Source organism: Trachypithecus francoisi, unplaced genomic scaffold (genome assembly GCF_009764315.1).
Source record: "Trachypithecus francoisi isolate TF-2019V2 unplaced genomic scaffold, Tfra_2.0 Lachesis_group14, whole genome shotgun sequence".
Lineage (NCBI taxonomy): Eukaryota > Metazoa > Chordata > Mammalia > Primates > Cercopithecidae > Trachypithecus > Trachypithecus francoisi.
Window position 1 is genome coordinate 51,941,480 of NW_022681459.1, and position 27,918 is coordinate 51,969,397.

Sequence of the window (27,918 nt, forward strand, 5' to 3'; positions counted from 1 at the left end):
TGTAAACAGCCTATAGGAAGGATGTCACTTCTCTGTCCACCCCCGTAAATGTTTGTTGAATGTTGAATGATGATGGAACGTCAGCAGGCAGAGGGAGGAAGGGCATTTTAGGAGCAACAATTTGTTGGAAGATCGTATGAAAGAACAGGGCCTGTTCTAGAAACTAGCGTTGCCAACGGTAACATGGGAACATTTCCCAAGTGACGACTTACGATCTGGGAAGCTGAGGCGTTTGCTCTGCAACCTCTGGTTCAGGGCAGCTTGTTTGGATTTTTAAGTGGAGAACTTTTGAAAGAAAAAATGTTGAAATCCGATTAACATTTTTTTCCAAACAAAAAGAAACACAGGAGGATTCGATCCCGTTGGACCAATTCCCACTAATCCCGTTTATCGCTTTAAAAGACAGAAAAGAAGTTTGGGAGGTTTCTCAATCCATTCAGAATAGTTCTTGACTTCATGGATTATAGTTTGTGAAAATTATTTCTCATCCTTGCTGGATTGAAACGAAGATAACAGAACATTGGCTGCGGTGGCTGGCACGAAATTAACCAACCCTAAAATATTAGTATAGCTTAAACTTTCGTTTACTGCTAAAGATTTATCACTGCTGTTTCCCGTGGGGATGTGGTTCAGCAAAGTGTTTTGAGCTGCATTTATGTGTACTTGATACTTACTCGTTTTGATCGAGGTAATTTAGTGGGCATTTTCACTGGGGTGGGGATGCTTGCATGTGTAATCTTACTAAAAGCTAATAAAAGCTTATTAAAAGCATCTTGCTTGATTGGAACAAAGACAACAGAACATTCCATGGTCTAGAACCTGATGACTTTACTCAAGTTTTAATGTGGGTTCATGGTTTAAGGAGCTGGTTTTTCAGAAACTTTGGTTTGAGCCTTTTTACAATGTGCACAAAGAATCTGTCGCTGTAACTGTCAGGGTGCCAGTGTCTCTGGGCGACACACATTGCTGTGGTTTTTCTCTGCTTGGTGAGCAGAGATAAAGGGGACAGCGGGACTGGGCCTACCAGCCGTCCAGGCTGCCCATGCAAACCACAGGGCCGAATCTGGAGCAGCCCAAGGGCCCCACAGCTAAGCCGAGTGCGCGAATGCTTGTGTGACCTTGTGAGGGCGATTCCCGCCGTGTGGCTGTGGGGGATGGAAAAAGGCTGCTTGGAAAGATGTATGAGACCTTTGAGCAAACAGCTATGTTTCAGAAACAGGGCCTGCTCGGAATGTGTATTTGGTGGGATTCTAACCTGAGGGACGCTTCTTTCTTCTGAGATACCCGAGGTCTTTGGCGAGTGACACAGGAAGGCCCTTCCTTTCCTAGCTGGGTTCTGACAGCTCCCAGGCAGTGGTTTATACAACCAACACGAAACATTTCTAGGATCCACCCGATTCCTCCCCTCATTGATATTCAGGAAGCAGCTCTCCTTCCCCTGCCTTCAGCGCAAGTTTGCTGAGCTTTTGTTTAATTTGTGAATAGTTCTTGCTGGAAGTCCCTCACCCAGAGACCAGCGCTCCCAACTGCCGAGCGGCGGGGAGGTAAGTGCTCAGACATTAAGCCGTTAAGTAGAGGCGTATTTTACAATCTCTTGTTTAGCTACCAATTGGAGCAGTTTAATGTGCTTGAGTCTCCCGCGTGATGGGTGCATGGATGAAGTTGCCGATGGAAGTTGTCAGGTGTTGTTGCACCTGGAGGGCCCACAAGGATCAATGAGGCATTTAAAGCGTAGAATCTCACCCTGAACCCAGACTATTCAGGTCTGTTTATCCAGGAAAGTTATTTTTTTTCACTTTTAGATTCAAGTGCTCATTTTCTTCTTCAAATTTAGAGCACTTCAGTATGAACAATATCTCTTCTGTTAAAAAATATTTCTTGGAAACAACTTATTGAAGTTTCTTCAGAGTGGTCAAAACCAATGATAATTTTATTCCAGATAAAGAACTGGTGACACGTGGCTGTACATTCAGCACAGCTGTGGTGTCCCCAAGTGCCATGACCCAGGAGCCATTCAGAGAGGAGCTGGCCTATGACCGGATGCCCACACTGGAGCGGGGCCGGCAAGACCCCGCCAGCTACGCCCCGGACACGAAGCCGAGCGACCTGCAGCTGTCGAAGAGACTGCCCCCCTGCTTCAGCCCCAAGACGTGGGTCTTCTCCGTGCTGATGGGGGTGAGTAGCTCTACACCAAGACCTTGGAGGGCCACGAGCACCTGGTCCCTCTGGTGATGGACCGCGGCGCCCTGGAGCCCCAGGTGGGACAGAAAGAGCAACTCTCAGACTAACCCTGATGCTGCAGAACTCTTGGGTGCTGACGAGCTTGTTTTGCTTGTGTTTTCAGTTATTTTTATTAATTTATGGGTGTCTGTTGTGCCAGCCTCGAGCTGCTCCAGGCTGTGGCTGAGTCCCACCAAGGCAGGGACAGTCCTGGGGCCACCCATGGGCCCCGGGAGCCTCCATGACCCTCGGCTCTGGGGGTCCAGAGTCCTCCGAGGGGTCACTTGCAAAGGTGGGAGGAGGTGTCTCAGGCCCTTAGGTCAGGCCTCAGTAAGAGAACCTCAGGGACCTCCTCCTCCTAGGGAGAGCCGCAGGGGCCGGCTGGGAGGGAGCTGGTGCATAAAGGAACAGGCCTGGGGCGGACGGGCAGCGCCAGATGTCCGAGGGACTTCCCTGGGGTCCTGGCCATTCCCTGCACTGTCGTGGGCACAGAGATGACTGGCGGAGCCACTTGGACCTGAGTGTGTGCAGCTGCTCAGAGCCAGGCCGCAGGACAGGCCTCTCTGCAGGGACTCCAGGTTCCGGGCAGCTTGGGCTGAGAATGAGATCCAGGCCGCACTCTCTCTCCTCCCTGTGCCCTCGCCTCTGCCGGCAGCCCCTGCAGCACCCACAGTGGTTCTGTCCACCTCCCATGGCCTGAGCATGCCTCACCAAGACAGGCGTCTGCCTGGGAGCTGGGGACAGGCGGCTCCCGGGTGGTGGCGGCCATCTCCGGGCTCTGCCCTCCTCCGCCCGGTGCCCTGGACTTGGTTGCAGCCCCTCCCCTGCCCAGGCCAGGTCCCCTCTGCCCCAGACCTTGCTTCCTCTGCCAGGACCCTGGGTCCCAGTGACCTTTGACACTGACTCCCCTCTGTCTCATCCCTGGGGTGCTATGCGTGAGAGAGAGCCCCCTCCCTGCCTCCTGCTAGGGTCTTCCCTGCTCGGGAGCCCCTAGGCCTAAAGCCCGTGCCTGGAGGGATCTTCTTCCAGATCTGGAAATTAGGTTCTGCAGACGGAGGGGGATGGGCAGTTGCTTTCCAATCTCGCGTCTGGACCTGAGTATGGGATCCGGAAGACTCTGTACACACAACATGTTAGGACAGGGGTATTTTGTGGGGAGAGGTGCCATTCCTGGCTCTAAATATTGGCAGATCCCCTTCCTTCTCTCCTCCAGATAACAGCATGGGGGTCCATGCTCGGACATGGCTGGGGGAGGCTGGTCCATATACTGGGCTGCAGTGGGGCTGCGTCTGTCCTACAGGAGGAATCCAGGTTGGGCGGGCCCTGGGTGCAGGTGCGGTTGATGCTGGGGGCCGTGGGTGAGTCACCAACACGCAGAGACAGTGAAGTGGAAGCTGAAAGGTCGGTGTCCAGCCGGGGACGGGGTGCGTTGTAACCTGGGCTTCTGTCGCTGTCTTGCAGAGCTGCCTCCTGGTGACCTCAGGGTTTTCGCTGTACCTGGGGAACGTGTTCCCTGCCGAGATGGATTACTTGCGCTGTGCTGCAGGCTCTGTAAGCAGCTTCCTCCAGGCCTCTTCCGGTGCCCAAGCTCACTGGCACATGCTCAGGTTTCTTTGCTCTGAGATGTGCAGGTTTCTGTCACCTGTACCTCCTTCAAATCTCCTCATATGGGCCGGGCATGGTGGCTCACGCCTGTCATCCCAGCACCTTGTGGGGCGCAGGCAGGCGGATCACCTGAGGTCAGGAGTTTGAGACCAGCCTGACAAACATGGAGAAACCCCATCTCTACTAAAAATAGAAAAATTAGCTGGGCGTGGTGGTGCATGCCTGTCGTCCCAGCTACTCGGGAGGCTGAGGCAGGAGAATCACTTGAACCCGGGAGGCGGAGGTTGCGGTGAGCCGAGATCGTGCCACTGCACTCCAGCCTGGCAACAAGAGTGAAACTTCAACTCAAAAAAAAAAAAAAAAATCTCTTCATATGACTTTAGTTTCACATAGGATTCATCACCTTTGAGAATTACCGATGAAGCAGGTCTGAACCTTGCTCTGCAGATGCCTGTGCAGGGAATTGCATGTTGATTCTGACCCTGCAGCTGCATCCTGCCAAAACTGGCAGCATTTCAGGGGACTGGGACTGGGACCTGTGCCCCACACCCTCCCAAAGCTTCATGCTGTGCTTCTAGAATCTCATACGGTGCCAAGGCTGGTGGGGACACCCACTGATCCTCAGAGCAAAGGAGGACAGACGACCACTGACCCCTGGTCCTCTGCGAGCCCCGGTCACTGCCTCTCCAGCGTCCCCGCAGCTAGAGCACAGTGCTGGCCGACCCCTGGGCTCTGGCCCACAAGCGCTGACCCCATGCCCCTCCTGCCTCAGCCAGTTCCAAGCACTCCCCTCCTCTCGCTTCCCCTCCTCTCGCTTCCCCACGCCTGCTGGGTCTCTGGCCCCTGCCCTTTCTCTAGGGACACTGTTGGTGACTGTCCCCAGCAGCGCCCCCCAAACGTCTTAAGAACAAAGTGGACGCCCCGTCCTGTGCTGTCCTGGGTCTCTGCTCCCTTAGAACAAAGCTCTTTGGGGCAGGTGACTCGTCCCACTCTGCTGCCCTCTCTGGAAGCTTCTCCATGGCCTTCGTCCTCGCCATGGGAGCCGCCGTTGTCCCAGTGGAGCTGTGGGCTGTGCCCCTTCAGCTTCAGCGGCCGCCGGATATGGGCAGGTGCCTACCCACGCCCAGCCTTGGCCCCACTTGGCCCTGCCATCGGCCTTTCTTCTCTACCCTGGGCCCTCGTGGCACCTGAGTGGGTGCTGAACTGAGCCTGACTGTCCTGGTCCCAGCTCTGCCCCTCACTCAGGCCCCAACAGGGCTTCTCCGGCCTCCTCACCCAGCACTGCTGTGCTCAGCCCCTCAGACGCCCCTGCCCGCACCCCCGCCTCAGAGCCCGGGGTCCCATGGCTGCGGAAGCAAAGGCCACAGGCCTGGGCTGGCCCGACTCCGCCCACCTCCCTGCCCCTGACGTCCCAACCTCCATCCCTGGCCCTGTACTCCTAGCCTTGGTGTGGCCCTTTGGAGACAAGAAGGCCGAGGGGCTCTGAGACTCCTTTCGGCCTCCCTCACACGCAGAGTCTTGCTCCTTCCTTCGCTCCTTCCTTCCTCTTTTTCTTCCTTCCTTCCTTTCTTCCTTGATTCCTTCCTTCCTTCCTTCCTTTTTTTTTTTGGATGGAGTCTCACTCTGTCGCCCAGGTTGGAGTGCAGTGGGGCGATCTCAGCTTACTGCGACCTCCGCCTCCTGGGTTGAAGCAATTCTCCTGTCTCGGCCTCCTGAGTAGCTGGGACTACAGGCGCCTACCACCAAGTCAGGCTAATTTTTTTGTATTTTTAGTAGAGACGGGGTTTCACTATGTTGGCCAGGCTGGTCTCAAACTCCTGACCTCATGATCCACCTGCCTCTGCTTCCCAAAGTGCTGGGATTACAGGTGTGAGCCACCACGCCTGGCCTCCTCTTTCTTTCTTTCTTTTTTTTTTTTTTTTTGAGAGAAGGTCTCGCTCTATCACTGAGGATGGAGTGCAGGGTGTAATCACAGCTCACTGCAACCTCGACCTCCTGGGCTCAAGAGATCCTCCCAGCTCAGCCTCCTGAGTAGTTGGGATTAGAGGTGTGAGCCACTGCACCTGGCTGATACTTTTTCCTTTTTGGGTTATTTTCAGCAAAGACCAGGTCTTACATTCAGCCTGCATGCGTTACATTCTAGACTTCAAAGCTTATCCAGCTGGAAGAGCCTTCATTCACAAATATCTTTTTAGCACATCAGAAAAATAAAAACTTTTTTCAGAATAAATTATTTTGAAGTACCTGGGGGTTGGGTGCAGTGGCTCACGCCTGTAACCCCAGTGCTTTGGGAAGCCAAGGTGAACAGATCACTTGAGCCCAAAGTTAAGATCAGCTTGGGCAACAGAGTGAGACCCCATCTCAACAAAAAATTAAAACTGAGAAGTACCTGGGGGCCTTCTAGTCAAGCCAACCGGCTGTGTCGAGTGGGCTGGCAACACTGTTTTGCGAATATGATTCGGATCCTTCTGGAAGCGCAAATGTTAGAGTATTTCAGGGTCTCAGCTGCTTGGGTGAGCGGCGGACTCATGGGATTCTGGTTTCGTTCCAGTGCATCCCCTCGGCAATTGTGAGCTTCACCGTCTCCAGGAGGAACGCCAACGTGGTGAGTCCAGCCTGCACCCAGCCTCTGCCAGGGAGAAAGCCGAAGGGGCCGACAGTGTGCCCGTGTGTGCCTGTGTGTGTGCCCACACACGGACGTTGTGGCACCGAGAGGGGCCCCTGAGGTTGCCCCCAAGACAGTGAAGCTCCTGCCCAGCCCAGCCTTTGCCACATGGAGGGGAGAGCAGGCTGAGCACGCAGGACTCCCCACCATTGCGTCCTAATCAGGATAATTTTTAGTTAATGGCTTCAAGTGTGGTTTATCTGTTACCTTTTTTCTTTCGTTATTCAGAGAAGGAAAACCCCCCCTGCCTTGTTTTTCAGATTCCCAACTTTCAGATATTGTTCGTTTCCACATTTGCTGTGACCACTACGTGTTTAATTTGGTTTGGATGCAAACTAATCCTGAACCCATCAGCAATAAATGTAAGTTCACGCGAGCTTCGCGCTGAGGCCCGACACCCACAGCCCCACCCCCACGGATGGTGTCAGCAAATGTTTGTGGAGCTGGAAATAGGTGGTAAATGTTATTCATAGCTCTTGAATTTGATAAACGTTGAGGGTTTTATTTATGCGTCTAAAGAAAATAATTGTCTTTATTGAAGTCTTATGATTCTGCTGGACAGATTTATTGGTAAACAATGTATTTTGCACTGGTCCTTAAAAATTAACAGTAACAGCCGGGCGCAATCGCTCAAGCCTGTAATCCCAGCACTTTGGGAGGCCAAGGCGGGTGGATCACGAGGTCAGGAGATCGAGACCATCCTGGCTAACACAATGAAACCCCGTCTCTACTAAAAAATACAAAAAAACTAGCCGGGCGAGGTAGCGGGCACCTGTAGTCCCAGGTACTCGGGAGGCTGAGACAGGAGAATGGCGTAAACCCGGGAGGCGGAGCTTGCAGTTAGCTGAGATCCGGCTACTGCACTCCAGCCTGGGCGACAGAGCGAGACTCCGTCTCAAAAAAAAAAAAAAAAAAAAAATTAACGGTAACATAATACCATGTTTCATCCAATCTGTGTAAGACAATTGTTCTATGCACCTCTAAACAAAAATGGGAAATTGTGGGTGGCAGAGGTTGTGGGAGCCGAAATGGCACCACTGCACTCCAGCCTGGCAGACAGAGCAAGACACCATCTCAAAAAAAAAAAAAGACAAAAATCTCAAAGGAAACCAGGACCTCATCTGAGATACTGCAAGGAGGGCCTCCTGCTTCGTGTGACATGTGGAATGCACTTTATGATTGAGGAGAGCTGGAGGAGTCCTGAGTATGTCCTGGCCACTCTCATTGGGCAGGAAAAAAGGGCAGACACAGGAGAACCCAGTGGGAACACCTAAACTGCCTTTTTGTTTTTGTCACTTTGAGAAGGAATCTCACTCTCTTGCCCAGGCTGGAGTGCAGTGGCTCCATCTTGGCTCACTGTGACCTCCACCTCTCGGGGTCAAGCAGTTCTCCTGTCTCAGCCTCCCGAGTAGCTGGGACTACGTGCGCCACCACACCCGGCTAATTTTTGTATTTTTAGTAGAGACAGAGTTTCTCCATGTTGGTCAGGCTGGTCTCGAATTCCCGACCTCAGGTGATTCGCCCACCTCGGCCTCCCAAAGTGCTGGGATCACAGGCATGCGCCACTGTGCCTAGCTAATTTTTGTATTTTTAGTAGAGAAGGGGTTTCACCATGTTGATCAGGCTGGTTTAGAACTCCTGACCTCAGATGATCCACCTGCCTTGGTCTCCCAAAGTGCTGGGATCTCAAGCGTGAGCCTCTGTGCCTGGCTAATTTTTGTATTTTTAGTAGAGAAACCACTGCCCTCCGCCTGATCTGTCAGTTTCTAAGAAAAGTGTTTCAAGTCCTTCCCCACCACTGCTGGTGCATCTCCATCTTCCTGTGGCTCTGTTAGTTATGACTTCATATATTTCGAGGCTCTGTTTTTAGTTGAATATGGTTCTGCATTCTTTCTTTTTAAAATGTATTTCAAAAATTGTCAGGCCGGGTGCGGTGGCTCACGCCTATAATCCCAGCACTTTGGGAAGCTGAGGTGGGTGGATCACCTGAGGTCAGGAGTTCGAGACCAGCCTGACCAACATGGAGAAACCCCGTCTCTACTAAAAATACAAAATTAGCCGGGTGTGCTGGCGGGCACCTGTAATCCCAGCTACTCGGGAGGCTGAGGCCGGAGAATCATTTGAACCTGGGAGGCAGAGGTTGTGGTGAGCCAAGATCGCGCCATTTGCACTCCAGCCTGGGCAACAAGAGCAAAACTCTGTCTCAAAAATAAAATAAAATAAAATAAAAATAAAAAATTGTCAGATTGTCAGGCAGCTACACTGACTTTTTAAAATGTATGCTTCTATGAATATCAACACACGTATAAATTCATGTGACTGCCAATATGGTCAGGGCCCACAGTAGTTTCATTACTCTCCAAAAAACCTTATGTTCTCAGAGTTTATCAATCATGCATGAAGCTGCTCTAAACATTCCTGTGCAGGCTTTTGTGGGAACAAGGAACGTTCAGATTGGGGTCGGTAGACCAGAGTCCAAGGCCAAATCCAGCCCTGGCCTGCGTTTGTACAGCCTTTGAACTAAGAATGGTTTTAAAAACCAAAAGACCCCAAAGACCCATGTGAGACAGAGAAACTGCGCGGCCCACAGCGCCTCACAACCAACAGCGCCCCGCGGCCCACAGCGCCCCGCGGCCCACAGCGCCCCGCGGCCCACAGCACCTCACAACCCACAGCGCCCCGTGGCCCACAGCGCCCCGTGGCCCACAGCGCCTCACAACCCACAGCGCCCTGCGGCCCACAGCGCCTCACGGGCCCACAGCGCCTCACGGGCCCACAGCGCCCCGCGGCCCACAGCGCCTCACGGGCCCACAGCGCCCCGCGGCCCACAGCACCTCACAACCCACAGCGCCCCGTGGCCCACAGCGCCCCGCGGCCCACAGCGCCTCACAACCCACAGCGCCTCACAACCCACAGCGCCCCGCGGCCCACATTGCCCCACGGCCCACAGCGCCCCGCGGCCCACAGCGCCTCACAACCCACAGCGCCCCGCGGCCCACAGCGCCCCACGGCCCACAGCGCCTCACGGCCGGCCCTGGACGGGAAAAGTGGGGACCGTGGCCGAGAGTCCTGCGCAGCCTGCCCGTGAGGTGGCCCCGCGGACGCTGAAGCACAGTGGCGTGAGAAAGGCAGGCCCGGTGCTGAAGCGTGTGTGCCCCTTGGCAGATCAACTTCAACCTTATCCTGCTGCTCCTGCTGGAGCTGCTCATGGCAGCCACGGTGATCATGTCTGCACGGTCCAGCGAGGAGTACTGCAAGAAAAAGAAGGTGGGTGCAGCTTCTGACCCCACAGGGCAGGGGGTGCAGAGGCGTTGCCCCAGGGTGAGCGAGTCGCACCCCCATCTGCAGGGTGGGTCTCAGCCTCACCTTCGGAGGGCCAGTCTGGGCTGCTCCAGGGCGTTCCCACGAGACCCCACTCTCCTGGGTCTTAGAAACCTCGGCCAGGAGCAGGTCTGGAGCTGGGTGAGGGGTTGGCGGCCACTGGCTACAGGGAGGTGAGGACAGATGCTGTACCCTTCCCCTCCCCCTAAGCCTGACTCAGTCCAGTGCTCGGTGCTCGTCCCGAGGGGATCACCAGGAGACGCCACATCTGTAAACGCGTTTTCGTGTGCAAGGACCATGTGTGTGAACGTTTCCTCAAGCCCAGAGATTCATGGGTGACTCCAAGGTCGTCTCGCGTCTACACCGCAGGCCGACCTGGCCCACTGCTCACGGCGGCCGGATGCCAGCAGCAGTGCCGAGTCCCTGTGCCCGTGCGCCTGGGGTGACAGTTCTGTTTCTTCGCAGGGCTCCATGTCTGACAGCACCAACATTCTGGGCGAAGTGCCATTTCCTGCTCGGGTCCTGAAATCTTATTCAGTAAGAAAACTTCCCTTTTCTTTCTCTTTTCTCTCATACTCTGTCGGGGGTGACTGAGGCTGGATTAAACATCACGTTTCTATTCCGAGTTGGCTAAGAGCTGGCTGTCTAGACTGCACGGCAGCGGCAGCGTGCGCCTGCCTCATCTGTGGAGACTCTGGTCTGTTACTAGTATCGTTGGTAACAATGTACCTTATCACGAAAGGTGCTACTGGTGTTCTGTAAGTTTTAGTGGGGAGTTTATCACAGTAGGTGTGTTGACACTGCTGTCCCCGAGGAATTATTATTCTTTTTTTTTTTTTTTTTTGAGACGGAGTCTCGCTCTGTCGCCCAGGCTGGAGTGCAGTGGCCGGATCTCAGCTCACTGCAAGCTCCGCCTCCCGGGTTACACCATTCTCCTGCCTCAGCCTCCCAAGTAGCTGGGACTACAGGCACCCGCCAACTCGCCCGGCTAGTTTTTTGTATTTTTTAGTAGAGATGGGGTTTTGCTGTGTTAGCTAGGTTGGTCTCGATCTCCTGACCTCGCGATCCACCCGTCTCGGCCTCCCAAAGTGCTGGGATTACAGGCTTGAGCCACCGCGCCCGGCCGAAATTATTATTCTTATTTTTTGAGACGGAGTCTCACTTAATCAGCCAGGCTGGAATGCAGTGGCACGATCTCAGCTCACTGCCGCCTCTGCCTCCCGGGTTCAAGCGATTCTCCTGCCTCAGCCTCCTGAGGAGCTGGGACTACAGGCACCCGCCACCACACCCAGTGAATTATTCTATTTTTAGTAGAGGCGGGGTTTCGGGGTTTCGGCATGTTGGCCAGGCTGGTCTTGAACTCCTGACCTCAAGTGATCCACCCACCCAGGCCTTCCAAAGTGCTGGGATTACCGGCGTGAGCCACCGCACCCGGCCTCTCTTCTTCTTACTTTCAACTTCTCTTGCCTTATACTTTGGTATAATTGTTATAAGCAGCATGTAACTGCATTTTATTCTTTATCTTATGTCATTCTATCTCCCTAGCCTTTTGAATGTAGCCCATCTCCTTTGAGAGTTATTACTGATAAATTTCTACTTATTTTCACCATCTTTTGAGTTTTCCATTTTCCCCGATTTTGCCTTTTTCCCTCCTTCCCTGCCTTCTTTTGAATTGGTGGAGGCTCCATCCTTACTTTTCCCTCTAATTTTGGATGGGAGAGTTTTCAGTATCCTTTTGGCGGTTGCCCTTCATATTCGAACATGCTCCTTGATAAACGGATCATGAGATGTCTGTCCTGCTTGCCTCCGCCTTGGCCTTGTTGTCTAGCGTGTGATGTTTAGTGACATCTTGCCTTTTGACTCCAACAATGGGATAGCCTCCTGTGTGCTTGACTTGGTCCCTGTGCATTTCCCAGGGCCTTTGCTTCCCTTTATTTAGCATTTCAGTCCTCTTTTAGGTCCCATTTCCATTCTGCTTCTTTTTTTTTCTTTTATTTTGAGACGGAGTCCTGCTCCGTTGCCCAGGCTGGGGTACAGTGGTGCAATCTCAGCTCACTGCAACCTCTGCCTCCCGCGTTCAAGCGATTCCCCCGCCTCAGCCTCCCGAGTAGCTGGGACTACAAGCGCCTGCCACCACACTCAGCTAATTTTTGTATTTTTAGTACAGACAGGGTTTCACCATGCTGGCCAGGCTGGTCTCCATCTCCTGACCTCAGGTGATCTGCCCGCCTCGGCCTCTCACAGTGCTGGAATTACAGGCATGAGCCATTGTGCCTGGCCCCGTTCCGCTTCATTCTTTTTTTTTTTTTTTTTTTTTTTGAGATGGAGTCTGGCTCTGTCTCCCAGGCTGGAGCGCAGTGGCCGGATCTCAGCTCACTGCAAGCTCCGCCTCCCGGGTTTACGCCATTCTCCTGCCTCAGCCTCCCGAGTAGCTGGGACTACAGGTGCCCGACACCTCGCCCGGCTAGTTTTTGTATTTTTAGTAGAGACGGGGTTTCCCCGTGTTAGCCAGGATGGTCTCGATCTCCTGACCTCGTGATCCGCCCGTCTCGGCCTCCCAAAGTGCTGGGATTACAGGCTTGAGCCACCGCGCTTCATTCTTTAGAAGTCGGTTTTCGAGAGGCTTCTCCAGTTTGGGCTGGTTCTTCGCATTCCTAAGTGACAGTTCTCCTGGAGAGAGGTCCAGGTTGACAGTTTCCCCGAGGACGTGTTTATTCCACTGTCTACGGAGGCCCAGGTGCTGTCCTTTGTGGGCGGTCTCTCTGTTTCCGGGGTTTTCTGCTTGGTGGTCATGGTCTCTGTCAGGTGGGAATTCAGCTTCATTTTTTATTTATTTATTTATTTTTTAAGGTGGAGTCTCACTCTGTCGCCCAGGCTGGAGTGCAGTGGCATGATCTGGGCTCAGTGCAACCTCTGCCTCCTGGGTTTAAGTGATTGTCCTACCTCAGCCTCCCGAGTAGCTGGGATTACAGGCATGCGCCAACACGCTGGGCTAAGTGTTGTGTTTTTAGTAGAGACAGGGTTTACCATGTTGGCCAGGCTGGCCTCAAACTCCTGACCTTATGATCTGTCTGCCTCGGCCTCCCAGAGTGCTGGGATTACAAGCATGAGCCGCCGTCCCTGGCTGGGAATTCAGCTTTCTTTGTGCCTCTGGAGTTTTGTGCCTTCTGGATGCGAGGCCTGGCTGCCCAGGTCCCGTCTGGCCCCCAGGCCCCTGCTGGCCGGCTCCTCATGCCTGGCTTTGCTGCCAGCCACAGCTCTGCATGTGCGCCTCACAGAGATCCTTCGTGCGAGCAGGTGTTCGGGCGTTGGTTTCTTCCCCAGCCCTCCCTGGGTTTGTCCGTGCTGTTTGCAGCTCTGATGGTGCAGGGCGGATGAGCCCACAGCCAGGGCTTAGGCCAGGAGGGTTCTTGGCTTTGTGCAGAAAAGAATTCAAGGGCGAGCTGCTGGTGACAGACAGCAGCTTTGATCGCAGTGGCAGTTAAGCAGGGCTCCCCAGCCGACAGGGCGCCTCGAGCAGCAGCTCAGAGATAGCTCTGCCTCCTATTTATACCCTCCTGTAAGTATATGCTAATTAAGGGACAGGTTATGCAGAAATTTCTAGAAAAGGGGTGGTAACGTCCAGGTGGTTGGATCGTTGGCACAGAAAGGGGTGGTGGCATCCAGTGTTGCCGTGGCAATGGCAAACCCACATGGCACGGGTGGGTGGGCGTGTCCTATGGGAAGCTGCTTCTGCCCCAGGCCTGTTTTCCCGAGTCCCTCAATGGAGTCCAGGGCCTGAGCACCACCGCCTGCCACACTGTGAGGACAGGGAAGGGGGTCTGAGGGTCTTGGTTTTCTGCCCTCACCACTGTCAGGTCAATATCCTCGGTTTCTGTAGACAGAAGCAGCAGTGTGAGAAACACCGCTTCAGCTATTTCACTCCAGGAGGGACGTGAAAAGCCGCAGCTGAGGGCAGGGGGCTGGGCCAGGTGAGGCTGGGGGTCTGTCCAAGTGGGCTCCTCCACAGTTAGAGCCGGGGCCAGCCCACCGCACCCTGCTCCCGGGGGTCCGTGTCTGCACAGTGCATTCTGGGAATCTGGGGGTGTCTCCACTTCCTTGGGGTGGCCCCCATAAGCCGGTGTTGTCCCGTCCCCTCCAGGTCGTCGAGGTAATCGCAGGCATCTCTGCCGTCCTCGGGGGGATCATTGCCCTGAACGTGGATGACTCAGTCTCAGGCCCACACCTCTCAGTGACGTTCTTTTGGATCCTAGTGGCCGTGAGTACCTCCCCTGGCCCGCCCGCCACTGCTCCGGGCCATGCGGCTCTGCCTGTGAGTACCCACTCTGGCCCGCCCGCCACCGCTGTGGGCCACGCCGCTCAGATCCTGCGTGGCTGGGCCCCGAGCTCAGTCTTGGTGCACTCAGACAGGGAGGCACCATGGAGGGTCCTTGCCAGACCCCAATTCAGAAGAACTGGGGAGTTAAGGATTAAATGAGTCAAAGAATTAACTGCTTTTATATTAGTTTGTATGATTATTTTATATTATTTTTCCTGAAAAAAAAACCAATTATTTTTATTATTCTAGGTTTTTAAACATATGTCAGGCCATAGATGTTTATTATTCTATAAAATTTTCTAATATATAATGCATTTATATTACAACATGTCTTTTATACAACGCAGCATATTTCTGTTATTACTTTATATTAAATGTTACCGTAGCAGATGTGTCACACAGCACCTAGCACATGCCACATGCTCAATATATAGGCACTGTTTTATTTATTTTATTTTATTTTGTTTATTTATTTATTTTTTGAGATGGAGTCTCACTCTGCCGCCCAGGCTGGAGTGCAGTGGCGCAATCTCACCTCACTACAACCTCTGCCCCTCCCCAGGTTCAAGCAGTTTGCCCACCTCAGCCTCCTGAGTAGCTGGGATTACAGGTGTGGACCACCACGCCCAGCTAATTTTTTTGTATTTTTAGTAGAGACGGGGTTTTGCCATGTTGGCCAGGCTGGTCTTGAACTCCTGACCCCAAGTGATCTGCCTGCCTCGGCCTCCCGAAGTGCTGGGATCACAGGTGTGTTCCCTCAGAACACTGAGTCTAGAGCAACCCCTCCACACGCCAGATCCCTTCACGGCCTGTGGCCCACCCAGAGCCACCGCCCACCTGCCTCCGGACGAAACCCCGTGAGTTCCTCGGCACCTTGCCATATAGTGGCCTGCACACCGGTGTTGACAGCCAGCCCCTGGTTTGTCTCATGCTGTGTGGATTTCTAGATTTTGCCCCTGTTCTCTTATGTACATGAGCAGGAATGGTGAGCACCCAGCATCAGCTACGGGCTCCTCCTGGGCAGCAGGGTGGGGGCTCTTCCTGAAGCTGCCGAGAAGGCCCGGGAGTGGTACGGCCGGGCGGACTGCCGAGAAGGGGCCCACGCCTGCCCGGGAGCGGTATGGCCAGGCGGACTGCCCCGAGAAAGGGCCCATGCGCTGCCCAGGAGCGGTATGGCCAGGCGGACTGCCCCGAGAAGGGGTCCACGCCTGCCCGGGAGCCGTATGGCCGGGTGGACTGCCGAGAAGGGGCCCACGCTTGCCTGGGTGTGGTATGGCCGGGTGGACTGCCGAGAAGGCCCATACCTGCTGGGTGTACACATCCCATTGGTGGCAGCTGTGGCTCAGCTCCCTCTGGGGGTGAGTAGGCTCAGAGCAATGCCCCCAGGGCACCAGTGCCCGACCTAGTGGGCTGCTGAGGCACTCAGAGCCGGAAAGAGACCCAGGCAGGGCCGAGCTGGGATGGAGCCACACCCCCGGAAGGGGCAGGACCAGGGCCGGCTGCCGAGACAGAGAACTCACGTAGGTGCCCACCCAGGCGGGTCTGTACAGAGAGAATGACGCCTGCAGGTGTGCACATCTGACCCTGGGGTCTGACATGCAGGGATTACATCCCGAAGCTAAGGGAGGATGGAGACCACATACCTGCACAAAGTTGAGAATGAAAGGCACTCGCCTCATCCCCTTCCCTGTCCCTGCTGTCAGCCCTCATTACACGGCCCCTCCCGCCCCGAGACCCCTCCTGCCCCGGGGGCTGCTCTGCTCTCCCCAGAGCACCCCACTCCCATCAGGTGCTGCCTCCTGGGTGTCCCTAAATCCACCCACACTTCCAATCCTCTCTTCAGGGCAGGAGCAGCCCGGGAGACCCCAGGAGGAGGGGAGAGCACTGAGGTGCACGTGATGGGGGAGCCAGCTCCGCCTGCCTGAGTCTGGCCTGGGTGTGGCAGAGGGGCCCAGGGCCTGCACCAGGTGCCTGGGGCTGGAGTTGGGGGCTGGGCTGCAGGTCCAGACCCTTCGAGGGCAGGGCCCTTGACTGAGCTGCCCCAGCCCTTACGGCTGAGCTTCCTGGCGCTCTAGGGCAGGGGTCGGAGTGACCGTGCTGGGTAAACAGGGAAACTCCCGCCCTCTTGTGGCTCACTGGGGCCATGAATAGGCCGCCCTGAAGCCACCATCCCTTCCTGTGCCCTCACCGCTGCTACAGGTAGAAGGCCCCTTCAGAAGCACCAAGCCCAGGAGACACCCCTGCGTTGACACCTCAGCCTCCCTGGCCAGGGCCACACCCCCCCGCAGACGGCTTGGGGCCTTGGCACCGGCAGCCCCTCGGCTCCCCAGTCTTCCCCTCGCTGCCCAGGCTCCCCTGTTCGGAGCCTGTCTCTGTCCTGCCCACCCTCTCACCTGGCTGAGGCAGCCCTCTCCCCAGCAGGCCGGGCTGGGGTGCTGGCGCGTGCTGGCACCTGGACACCTTCGGGGGGATGAAGAGGACAAAGATCATGCGTCCTCCCTCTGCCCACATTATGTAGAACTAAGGCAGGCTCCTTACAATAAGTGGGAAAAGGGCATTTCTTGGTTATAAAAAGGAAGAGGCGCCCATCCAACAGAGGAACCCACAGATCCCGCTAACCCAGTGAGTCAAGTCAGCATCATCAGGAAGGGGCACTGCAGAGGCTCCTCCAAGGCTCCCTAAGGCACATCGTGAAGAAATCCTGTCCCACACGGAGGCCCGATTGCAGCTGACGGGCTGCAGTCCCCAGAAGCGTCCGGGTAACGGAGGTGACAGAGGCTGAGGGACTCCCCGATTAACAGAGACCCACAAGGAGACTATGAGCACAATGGCGACTGAATCTGGATCAGGAAGAAACAAACAGTTCTAGAAAGAACATGATCAGGGCCGGGTGCAGTGGCTCAAGCCTGTAATCCCAGCACTTTGGGAGGCCAAGGCGGGCAGATCACAAGGTCGGGAGTTCGAGACCAGCCTGGCCAACAAGGCGAAACTCCGTCTCTACTAAAAATACAAAAATTAGCCGGGCGTGGTGGCGGGCGCCTGTAATCCCAGCTACTCGGGAGGCTTGAACCTGGGAGGCGGAGGTTGCAGTGAGTTGAGATTGCGCCACTGCACTCCAGCCTGGGTGACAGAGCAAGACTCTGTCTTTAAAAAAAAAAAAAGAAAGAAAGAAAAAGAAGAAAGAAAAATTTAAAAATTTTAAAAAAGAACGTGATGAGGACAAGTGGAAGAATGTGGGCATGGACAACATTGGCCCCACGTGCAGTCTCTCGGGCGTGGTGCTGCTTTGGGTGTGTGCACAAGTGCTCTGGGCTAAGCCAGCACACTCAGGTGTTCAGGCGTCAGGCTGTCTGGGAGAGCGGGAGAGAGCACAGATGTGACTGTCAAGGACTGGTGATTTTGGGGCCTCAGATGCCTCAGATGACCCCTGCACTGCTCTGGCAGCTTTCCTACAGGCTTACAATTTTAAACCAATGGTTGAGGAACAGAGAGCACACAAAACCTCTGAGAGGCTACCCCTGCTTCCCTGCGGACCCGTCCCTGCCCCAGCTGCACCCTTGGGCACCGCCCCCGCCACCCCAACGCAAGCCCTGCACCAGCCAGGCAGCCTGGATGGAGGGGTCACTGGTGGGAGAGCACATCTTTGGAATTTGACTTCTTGGACTATTTCCCCTAAAATCTTTCCTTTTTTCTTTCTCCTAGTGCTTTCCAAGTGCCATTGCCAGTCATGTGACAGCAGAGTGTCCCAGCAAGTGTCTGGTAGGTGAACCCCTCACCCCTAGGTGTCAGGGCCTGGCCCCGCCCTCCCTTGGTGCCATGTGACCAGGCTCCAGCCCCAGACTGTAGGGACCCGGCTGCAGGGCCTGTGGGCTGAGGAGGGTGGAGGTTGTGGGAGGCGGAGGCTGGCCCGCCCAGCAGGGACTGTTCCCAGGGACAGGCAGACCTGAGCAAGGCGGTGTAGACTCTGGAAGCGCTCTCCATGCCTAACCACGGAAGGAGACCAGTGCCTGAGCATCATCTGCACCTCCTAAGGCTGATCGATTTCATTTTTTTTTTTTTTTTTTGTTTGAGACGGAGTCTTGCTCTGCCACCCAGGCTGGAGTGCAGTGGCCAGATCTCAGCTCACTGCAAGCTCCGCCTCCCGGGTTTACGCCATTCTCCTGCCTCAGCCTCCCGAGTAGCTGGGACTACAGGCGCCCGCCTCGTCGCCAGGCTAGTTTTTTGTATTTTTAAGTAGAGACAGGGTTTCACCGTATTAGCCAGGATGGTCTCGATCTCCTGACCTCGTGATCCGCCCGTCTCGGCCTCCCAAAGTGCTGGGATTACAGGCTTGAGCCACCGCGCCTGGCCCTTTTTTTTTTTTTTTGAGACACAGTCTTGCTCTTGTCCCTAGGCTAGAGTGCAATGGCACAATCTTGGCTCACTGCAACCTCCGCCTCCCGGGTTCAAGCGATTCTGTTGCCTCAGCCTCCCGAGTAGCTGGGATTATAGGTGCCCGCCACCTCGCCCGGCTAATTTTTGTATTTTTAGTAGAGACGGGTTTTCACCATGTTGGCCAGGCTGGTCTCGAACTCCTGACCTCAGGTGATCCACCTGCCTCGACCTCCCAAAGTGCTGGGATTACAGGCATGAGCCACTGCGCCTGGCCAAAACTGTCACAAACTGGCAGCAATGGGATATGAACTGGTCGATTATTAATGACTGCTGCCAAAACGTGGACCCTGAGTGCTTTGCAAGGTGACTGCCCGTGCTTGGCATGAGTGAAGGCTGTCTCTGAGACTTGACGGGTCAAACGGGAATTTGGGGTGGGTTAAAAGGACAGGACAGACTTCAGAACAGTGAAGGAGGTGACCCATGCCGAAGGGTTATTTTTTCAAGAGTGGAGAATTGCAGGTAAATGTTTTTTGTTTCTTGGTTTTGTTTGTTTGAGACAGTCTTGCTCTGTCACCCAGGATGGAGTGCAGTGGTGTGATCTCAGCTCATTGTAACCTCTGTCTCCCGGGTTCAAGTTTTCTCCTGCCTCAGCCTCCCAAGTAGCTGGGACGACAGGCATGTGCCACCACGCCCAGTTAGTTTTTGTATTTTTAGTAGAGATGGGGGTTTTGCCATGTTGGCCAGGCTGGTCTCGAACTAGTGACCTCAGGTGATCTGCCCTCCTCAGCCTCCCAAAGTGCTGGGATTACAGATGTGAGCCACCATGCCTAGATAGTAAATATTTAAAAACTCGTGGCACTGTGCTTTGAATGAAAAGGCAGGCTGGTCATGCCTGTAATCCCAGAACTTTGGGAGGCCAAGGTGGGTGGATCACAAGGTCAGGAGTTCGAGACCAGCCTGACAATATGGTGAAACCCTGTCTCTACTAAAAATACAAAACAATTAGCCGGATGTGGTGGCGCATGCCTGTAATCCCAGCTACTCAGGAGGCTGAGGCAGGAGAATTGTTTGAACCCAGGAGGCAGAGGTTGCAGTGAGCAGAGATTGTGCCACTGTACTCCTGCCTTGGCTACAGAGGGAGACTGCATCTCAGAAAAGAAAGAAAGGCAGGCTGGGCGCGGTGACTCACGCCTGTAATCACAGCACTTTGGGAGGCCGAGGTGGGTGGATCACCTGAGGTCAGCAGTTCGAAACCAGCCTGACCAACATGGCAAAACCCGTCTCTACTAAAAATACAAAAATTAGCTGGGCATGGTGGCAGGCACCTGTAATCCCAGCTACTTGGGAGGCTGAGGCAGGAGAATTGCTTGAACCTGGGAGGCGGAGGTTGCAGTGAGCCGAGATCACGCCACTGCACTCCAGCCTAGGTGACAGAGAGAGACTCTGTCTCAAAAAAAAAAAAAAAAAAAAGAAAGAAAAGAAAAATGAAAAGAAAAAAGAAAAGGCAGAGGTTTCAGCAGGAGCCATGCTGGGAACCAGCTTGGGACTACGCCCCTGAGCACCCGGCCACGCCCCCTGTCCTGGGCTCCCGGGCTCCGGCCCTGGCGCTGCAACCCGCGCTTTTTTCCAGGTGGAGGTGCTGATAGCCATAAGCAGCCTCACGTCTCCGCTGCTGTTCACAGCCTCTGGATATCTGTCATTCAGCGTCATGAGAATCGTGGAGATGTTTAAAGATTACCCGCCGGCCATAGAAGTGAGTTGTGTTTTATTTTGGGGCCCTCCAGACATGCAGTGTTCTGCGTGTTGGCCTGGCCCTTGCTGGCTTTGCCTAGGACTCTGTGGGACCCGGCTTCAGGGGCAGCTCCAGGCAGGGCCTCCTCCACTGTTCCTGGGCAGCCTGGCCCCAGGGCCTCGGGGCCTCAATTCCGCCCTGGATCTGGGTCCACCACCTGCTTCACAGGGACCTGGGACCCCTTCTGTCCCTGAGCCCATTTTAGAATCTGTCCTGAGTTTGTGAGACACACTTTTTGGATTTGCACCAGAACTGCATTGAGTTTAATGGGTGAATCGAAGGAGAATTCAAAGTCCGGTGACTTTGAGCTGGCCCAGTAGGAGCTTATCTCCAACACGACTTTTAAGGCTCAGGCACGTGTAGCTACAGGTATTTCTTAGATACTGGTGTGTTTTTTTGTTTGTTTGTTATTTCCAATGTAAGTGGTTTTGCCACCCAAATCATTAGACGACCTGTATTCAAGCTGTTTGCTCCAGGTCAACATGGGTGTGCCGATGGGGGATGGAGTCACTGATGGATGGAGTCACCGTCTGATGGGGGATGGAGTCACAGCTTGGGGGATGGAGTCCCTGTCTGATGGGGGATGGAGTCACTGATGGATGGAGTCACTGATGGATGGAGTCACAGCTTGGGGGATGGAGTCACTGATGGATGGAGTCACAGCTTGGGGGATGGAGTCCCTGTCTGATGGGGGACAGTGTCCTCAGCCTCCCACAGGTGCTGGGATTACAGATGTGAGCTACAACGGCCCGGCCTGGGGTTTTTTCTTGACTTTTCTTATGTTTGCTTCCCCCACTCCTACTCCAAATATTTTGTTTCCTGTGACATTTAATGTATCTGCTACTTCATGTTGTCTTACAATATGCACATAATTTTTCACGATTACAAGAGACAATATTAGCACCCGGGCCCCTCTCCTGAGTGACCTGAGGCTTCCATTTTGCCTTCCGCATGCATTCTGCTAAGAGGGGACAGCCACACGCCAGCGAGGTCGGCCCCTTTCTGTGTGGGGTTATTCTTTGGGTTTGATGCCCCATTAAGTTGAATGGCCTCTGGTTGTATTCCATTTTAGGGCTTCGTACTTTTTTCTTTTTAAAATGGCATTTTTTGAATATATAAAATATTTATGTGGTTCAAAAGCCAAGCTCTGAAAGATGAGCTCAGAGAAGCTATGATCTCACGCCCGACTGACCTGTTCCTCTTATGGGCAAACAGATGATAATTTTCTTTCCTTTCTTACAAAACAGCGTGTACAGCAGAATCACAATTACTATTCTGTACCTCGCTGCTTTTTTTTTTTTTTTTTTTTAAGCAGAGTCTCACGCTGTCGCCCAGGCTGGAGTGCAGTGGTACAGTCTTGGCTCACTGCAACTTCTGCCTCCCGGGTTCAAGTGATTCTCCTGCCTCAGCCTCCGGAGCATCTGGGATTACAGGCATATGCCACCACGTCCGGCTAATTTTTGTATTTTTGGCAGAGACAGGGTTTCAGCATGTTGGCCAGACTGGTCTTGAACTCCTGACCTTAAGTGATACGCCTGCCTCGCCCTCCCAAAGTGCTGGGATTACAGGCGTGAGCCACCGCGCTCAGCCATGTACCTCACTTTTTAATTATGTATTTACTTATTTTATTTTTCAGAGACCAGGTCTCACTCTGTTGCCAGGGCTGGTCTTGAACTCCTGGGCTCAAGCAATCCGCCCACCTTGGCCTCCCAAAGTGCTGGGATGAGAGGCTCCTGCCACTGTGCCTGGCCCCTTGCTTGTTTTTTTAAACTTAATAATTTATCCTGGTGTTTCCTTGATACCCAAGGGGATCAGAGCTCTTCTGAATTCCTTCATCGCTCCTGCACGTAGTTGCTTTGTTTTTCCTGGGCCAACACTGGAAAGCTATCCACGGGCACAGAGGGTTTGGGTGCTCTGTGGTCACTCTCTGGCTCCCCGCATCCTTGGTTGCTCCCTCCATCCTCTTCCCTGCCAAGCTCACCGCACTACCTCCTGCCTCTTCCTTCCCAGCAGCTGGGGCTCAGGGGTGAAGCTGTTGGGGGCCTGTGCCCCCACCCCCCCAGGATGGCTGCCCCCTCTCTCCTCTGCTCAGGATCCTGCTGACACGGGACGGTCAGCACTTCTGCCTCCTGCAGACGGTCTTGCTGGCTCCAGGACTGAGCCTTGTGGGTGTTGGGGCAGGAGGGGTGGAGCAACTTGACCACTAGCAGCCAGCACTGTCCACAGGGCCTGGCTGTGGTTCGGTCACTTTTATTCCTGTCTGTTGAACACAAGCTGATGGAATTTAAAGCAGAATTGACCTCATTAATTGAGCTACAATGGTTATCATCAGGTTGCCGAAATAACAGTGCGTTTGGGTTACTGCGGCTCCAACTCGAGCCTGGCACCTGCTCTTTGCAAAGGCTGTGGGCACGAGGGAGCTTTGATCTCCTGGGCTGGAGGGCGGCTGGGCCACCCTGCTCACACCTCCTTCCACCTGCAGCCATCCTACGACGTGCTCCTGCTGCTGCTGCTGCTGGTGCTCCTGCTGCAGGCCGGCCTCAACACCGGCACCGCCATCCAGTGTGTGCGCTTCAAGGTCAGCGCAAGGCTGCAGGGCGCGTCCTGGGACACCCAGAGCAGCCCGCAGGAGCGCCTGGCTGGGGAGGTGAGTGGCCTGCAGGGGGAGGGGGCTCTGGGGAGGTGAGTGGCCCACAGGGGTGCCCAGCTGGGGAGGTGAGAGACCTGTGGGGTGTGGGGGCACTGGGGAGGTGAGTGGTCCACAGGAGCGCCTGCTGGGGAGGTGAGAGGCCTGCGGTGGGGGCACCTGTCCTGGTGAGGGCCTCCAAGGGCCACACACCACGACCCTCAAAGGCTCATTGTGCCACTTTGAATTTTTAAAAACACCCCAGAAAAACCTCGAAGAAATAAAATGTCTTTTTCTTTTTTTTTTTTGAGAAGGCGTCTCGCTCTGTCTCCCAGGCTGGAGTGCAGTGGCACGATCTCGGCTCACCGCAACCTCCGCCTCCCGGGTTCAAGTGATTCTCCTGCCTCAGCCTCCCAAGTAGCTGGGACTACAGGCGCCCGCCACCACGTCCAGCTAATTTTTCTATTTTTAGTAGAGACGGAGTTTCACTATGTTGGTTAGACTGATCTCGAACTCCTGACCTCGTGATCCGCCCGCCTCGGCCTGGGATTACAGGCGTGAGTCACCGTTCCCAGCAGTAAAATGTCTTTTAAAAATACAAACACAAAGCCTAGGTAAGCCCAGGCCATCCCTGGGAAATATTCTGGACTTCATGCTTTCAGATTTGCTCTTGGAGACACAGAAGAGGGCTTTGTGGGGACTCTGACAGGTCATGAAGTTTCCTCCCCTGGCCTCTGGTGGGGACACGGTTCTGCAGGGAAGGCATTGCCCACCCAGCCTGGCACGTGGGGCTCCGTGGAGCTGGGGTGTCAACAACTTCTGGCTGTCACCGCCTGAACAGTGTTCCCCTGGGCCCTGCCTACTGTCTCGCTGCCCCTCAACTGAAAGGCGGAGGCTCAACGTCTTCCCTCCACCGAGCTACAGGTCCTGGCGGTGCTCCCGTGGGCAAACCTGCCCGCTGACCCTCAGGTGCAGTGACCACGAGGACTGTCAGCTTGATACCCAAACACCCGGGTGGTCACTCAGCACGGCTCTGAGTCCTGCCCCACCTCCAGGCCCCCCTCTCAGTACGGCTGAGTCCTGCCCCACCTCCAGGCCCCCCTCTCAGCGGGCTCTGAGTCCTGCCCCACCTCCAGGCCCCCCTCTCAGTACGGCTGAGTCCTGCTCCACCTCCAGGCCCCCTCTCAGCGGGCTCTGAGTCCTGCCCCACCTCCAGGCCCCCCTCTCAGCACGGCTCTGAGTCCTGCCCCACCTCCAGGCCCCCCTCTCAGCGGGCTCTGAGTCCTGCTCCACCTCCAGGCCCCCCTCTCAGCACGGCTGAGTCCTGCTCCATCTCCAGCCCCCCTCTCAGCACGGCTGAGTCCTGCTCCACCTCCAGGCCCCCCTCTCAGCGGGCTCTGAGTCCTGCCCCACCTCCAGGCCCCCCTCTCAGCACGGCTCTGAGTCCTGCCCCACCTCCAGGCCCCCTCTCAGCACGGCTCTGAGTCCTGCCCCACCTCCAGGCCCCCCTCTCATCACGGCTCTGAGTCCTGCCCCACCTCCAGGCCCCCTCTCAGCACGGCTCTGAGTCCTGCCCCACCTCCAGGCCCCCCTCTCATCACGGCTCTGAGTCCTGCCCCACCTCCAGGCCCCCCTCTCATCATGGCTCTGAGTCCTGCCCCACCTCCAGGCCCCCCTCTCAGCACGGCTCTGAGTCCTGCCCCACCTCCAGGCCACCCTGGGCTGACCAGCCGCTGCTCTTGCCCTGCATACCCTGCCCTCCTGTGTTGGGCACACCACCGGCCTCAGGGTCTTGGTGCAGAGCCTCCAGTGCCCGCTAAGTCCTGGAAGACGCCCTCTTGCCCTTGGCTCGTTTCTCAGCTGACCCAGTCGCCCCCACCCTCCACGCTCCCCACTGACATTCCCTTCACCTGCCTCCTCAGCTGCTTTGCTGTTGTTTTACCTGGCTGTGGTCAATCTCCCTGCTAGGACTGCAGTCCCTGGGCCTGAAATGAGACCCACCTGGGTTTCTGTCATGACTAGCAAGGTCCAGAGTCGGATGCATGAGGTGCTCTCCCCAGATCCCAGAACTGCTGGTCCCGGGGCTCAGGGTGGACGGCTGGGGCTCAGGGTGGGCGGCTGGGGCTGGTGCTGTCCTCCCTTGTGCCTGGAGGCATCTGGTTACCTCTGCCTTAAGTGTTTTCTTCCTCGGCCGTCAGGCACATGCCCACCCTTGGGTGGCCTCCCCCGCCCCCCGCCCCAGAGCCAGGGCACCGGGCCGAGTGAAGGGCTGCTCCATCCCAGGCTCCGTAGAGACCGCGGGTGTGGGGACGCGGGCGTTTCTGGGACAGTGAGGGAGTAAAGGCCTTTGTCTCTTTCCATAGAGGCTCAGGGGTTAGTTCCCCCATTTCCTTCGAATTCAAAGAAAACTTCTGAAGTTAAAAGAATGCTGCCTGCTTGCTGCCTGTGGCCGAGTGGCGTGTCCAGCTTCCCGCCGCACAGGTGGTCCTGGTGAAGTAACACCTTTCCTGTCTCGGTCGCAGGTGGCCAGGAGCCCACTGAAGGAGTTTGACAAGGAGAAAGCCTGGAGAGCCGTCGTGGTGCAGATGGCCCAGTGACCCCCGGATGCAGAAACTGGGTGGCAGTGCCCAGCCTGGCCCCAAGCACGGAAACGCACAACCCCTAATCGCCCTGAGCTACTGCTTCTAACACCTCTTTTCCCTTGTGTGAGGGCAGACCAGGCTGCAGTGGGGTTTTCACTTCCTAGGGTAGTTTAATTTTAAAATAGACCAATGTTGGCTAGTCTGTGTCTCAGCCAGATCAGTCAGTGCCAAGGGCTCCCGTGTCCTAAGAGCAGGAGCATGGCCGCAGCTTCCCAGGCCGAGGAAGGGCCCCCTGGCTCCGCCTCTGAGAGCCCCACCGCTGAGCAGGCCCCAGCTCCGCGTCCTGCCTCTCTCATGGCCTGGGCTGGAGTGGGCTCTCTGGACCTGACCGGGGGTCAGACTGTGGGTCCCTGTGTCTCCTGCCCACTCTGACCCGGCTTCTTCCCTCTACTCTTCGGGTCTATCCTGGGTGCCCAGTCAGCCCAGTGGGATCTTACCTACTTCCCTGCAAGGTGCACCTGCCCCAGGCTCAGCCTGCCCAGCGGCTCTTCCTGGACAGTGAGAACAAGGCTGGGCACCTCTGTCCTGGCCCGGGAGCCGTGGGGGTCCCTCCTCCAGAGCCCAGGTGCAAGTGACACGGGCTGCCACTGCTCTCCCAGGTGAAGTCCACACCGGTCCACACCGGGTCGCCTGCCTTGTCTTCCTACGTGGACCCAGTCATTCTAGAGGAATCCACCACCACAGTGGCTGGCCCACGTCCCGGGCACTGCCCACATCCTGGGCACTGTCATGCCCAGCTTGGAGTGCCATGTGGCCACTGCTGTGACAGGCAGTGCTCTTGCGGGTGGGACTGCATCTAAGGCTTTGTAAACGGGCTGCACCACGTCTCCCTGGCCCCGGTGACTCCCTGGCCCCAGTGACTGGGGGAAGCTGAGCCCCTCCCTTCTGTGTTTGCTCCCATTACTCAAAATGCAGGACAGATCAGGTCAGAGCCCAGGAATCCTCACAGGTTCACCCAGCCCCCTCTACCTCCTAGCAAGTACTTTGTCTTGATCCTCACTGAGAAGGCCCCAGGGCCAGCGGTCTTCTCCATCTCTGCTGTTTTGGGGTCTTAGGGTACAGCCCAGGCGGTCACTGCCCACCTGCCAGACTGCAGGGACAGTTGGGTGTGAGAATAACACTGGCTTTGGATAGTGCCATGGCCACGAGTGGGTTCCCTGCGTCTCCTCTTCCCCGAGGGCGCCTGGATCCTCCCAGCTGACACAGCAGTAAATCTGCAGTGAGTTGGGGTGACTGTAAAACTAGGAATATTGTTATTTTGGTCATTACTTTCCAGCAGGTGTTTTTCTTCACAGTGGTTTTGTTTCTTTCCTTCTGGTCTGAGAACACATGAACATTTTCCCTTTACTGCCTTCGGGTGTATTGACTGGTCCCCCATGGGCTGCTGGAAAGGCCCAGAGATGCATTCTGTGGCCTGGGGCCATCAGGATCAAAGAACCAGGAGGCCTGGGAGATGCAGCTGGATGGGGCTGCCTGCTAGGGGGTTTGAGGACCCTCCCAGGTTTCCCACTGCTGAGCAGGAGTAACTCTAGCTGCCAAGATACCTTCATGGTATTCACAACAAGTGGGATCATTATTTTCAACCATTCGAGGGGAATGCAGGCAAGACGTCTCCCCAGCTGCTCCAAGAGGGGACAAGCCAGTCCCTCTCTGCAGCCCTCAGCAGCTCCTGAAGGACAGAGACAGGGACCGGGGCAAATGCTTTGGCCGTGGTCCCAAACAAGCGCCACTGTGGGAGAGGAGAGGCCACTCCTACTGGCACTGGATGCAGACCCCACCCCGTCTGCAGGACACTCCCACCTCCCTGCAGCTTGGAGGCCGGTGGGGTCTGCTCCTGGGAATGGGGTGGGAGCCACAGGGACAGTACTGATGTCTTCTTGGGGGTAGACCAGAGAGCTCAAATTTCAGAGCCAGACAGAATTAGGCACTTGGAGCGTTTTTACTGGCTTTCACCTTCTTATTTTAGAGCGCTTAAAAAATCCGGACAAATGGGGTTTAAAAGAACTGTCTCTTTCAATCTACGTTTTGGTTTAATACGCTTGAGCAATAAACGCTGCCCTGTAGACGTGGCTGTGGCTGTTTAATGTTGGGTCTCAGCAGGGTCAGCTCTGTCACTACTGGAAACCTCAGGACACAGGGAGGAGGGACGGGTGAAGGGAGGGCCAGCTTTTCGCTCACTGATTTGTGTAACCCCTAGAGGCCAGTACTGGGGGCTGGTGAGAGCCCAGTGGCATTCCTGGGGGAAGAGGGAGGGAGCTGGAAAGGAACCACCCCGGCCAGGGGACGCAACCACTCCCTGCCCTTCAAGTCCCCCACCAGTCCCTTCAGAGTTGGGGCAGAACCTCCCTTTTGGGG

At 55.4% G+C, this 27,918-nt stretch overlaps 1 protein-coding gene across 2 annotated transcripts; it reads left to right on the plus strand.

Annotated features, from left to right (window-relative positions):
- The first annotated feature begins 965 nt into the window (after positions 1-965).
- MLC1 (modulator of VRAC current 1) lies at positions 966-27,632 on the plus strand. 2 transcript variants are annotated; one of them, XM_033233515.1, is made up of 12 exons: positions 966-1,763; positions 1,940-2,175; positions 3,682-3,771; positions 6,377-6,430; positions 6,751-6,852; positions 9,656-9,757; positions 10,277-10,348; positions 13,953-14,069; positions 17,832-17,888; positions 20,134-20,256; positions 22,778-22,942; positions 25,444-27,632. In XM_033233515.1, the coding sequence occupies exons 2-12, from the start codon at positions 1,999-2,001 to the stop codon at positions 25,516-25,518; spliced, it is 1,134 nt and encodes a 377-aa protein (XP_033089406.1). In that variant the 5' UTR covers positions 966-1,763; positions 1,940-1,998; the 3' UTR covers positions 25,519-27,632. The 2 variants fall into 2 exon arrangements, with proteins under 2 accessions (XP_033089406.1, XP_033089405.1); XM_033233514.1 differs by having other exon boundaries at positions 966-1,544.
- Positions 27,633-27,918: the final 286 nt, after the last annotated feature.

Bases quoted from the DNA above. Each gene is read 5' to 3' on its own strand.
- MLC1 (XM_033233515.1), top strand. From the start codon at position 1,999: ATGACCCAGGAGCCATTCAGAGAGGAGCTGGCCTATGACCGGATGCCC. The intron at 10,349-13,952 runs GTAAGAAAACTT...CGTCCCCTCCAG, and splicing joins GGGTCCTGAAATCTTATTCA to GTCGTCGAGGTAATCGCAGG. The intron at 20,257-22,777 runs GTGAGTTGTGTT...TTCCACCTGCAG, and splicing joins ATTACCCGCCGGCCATAGAA to CCATCCTACGACGTGCTCCT.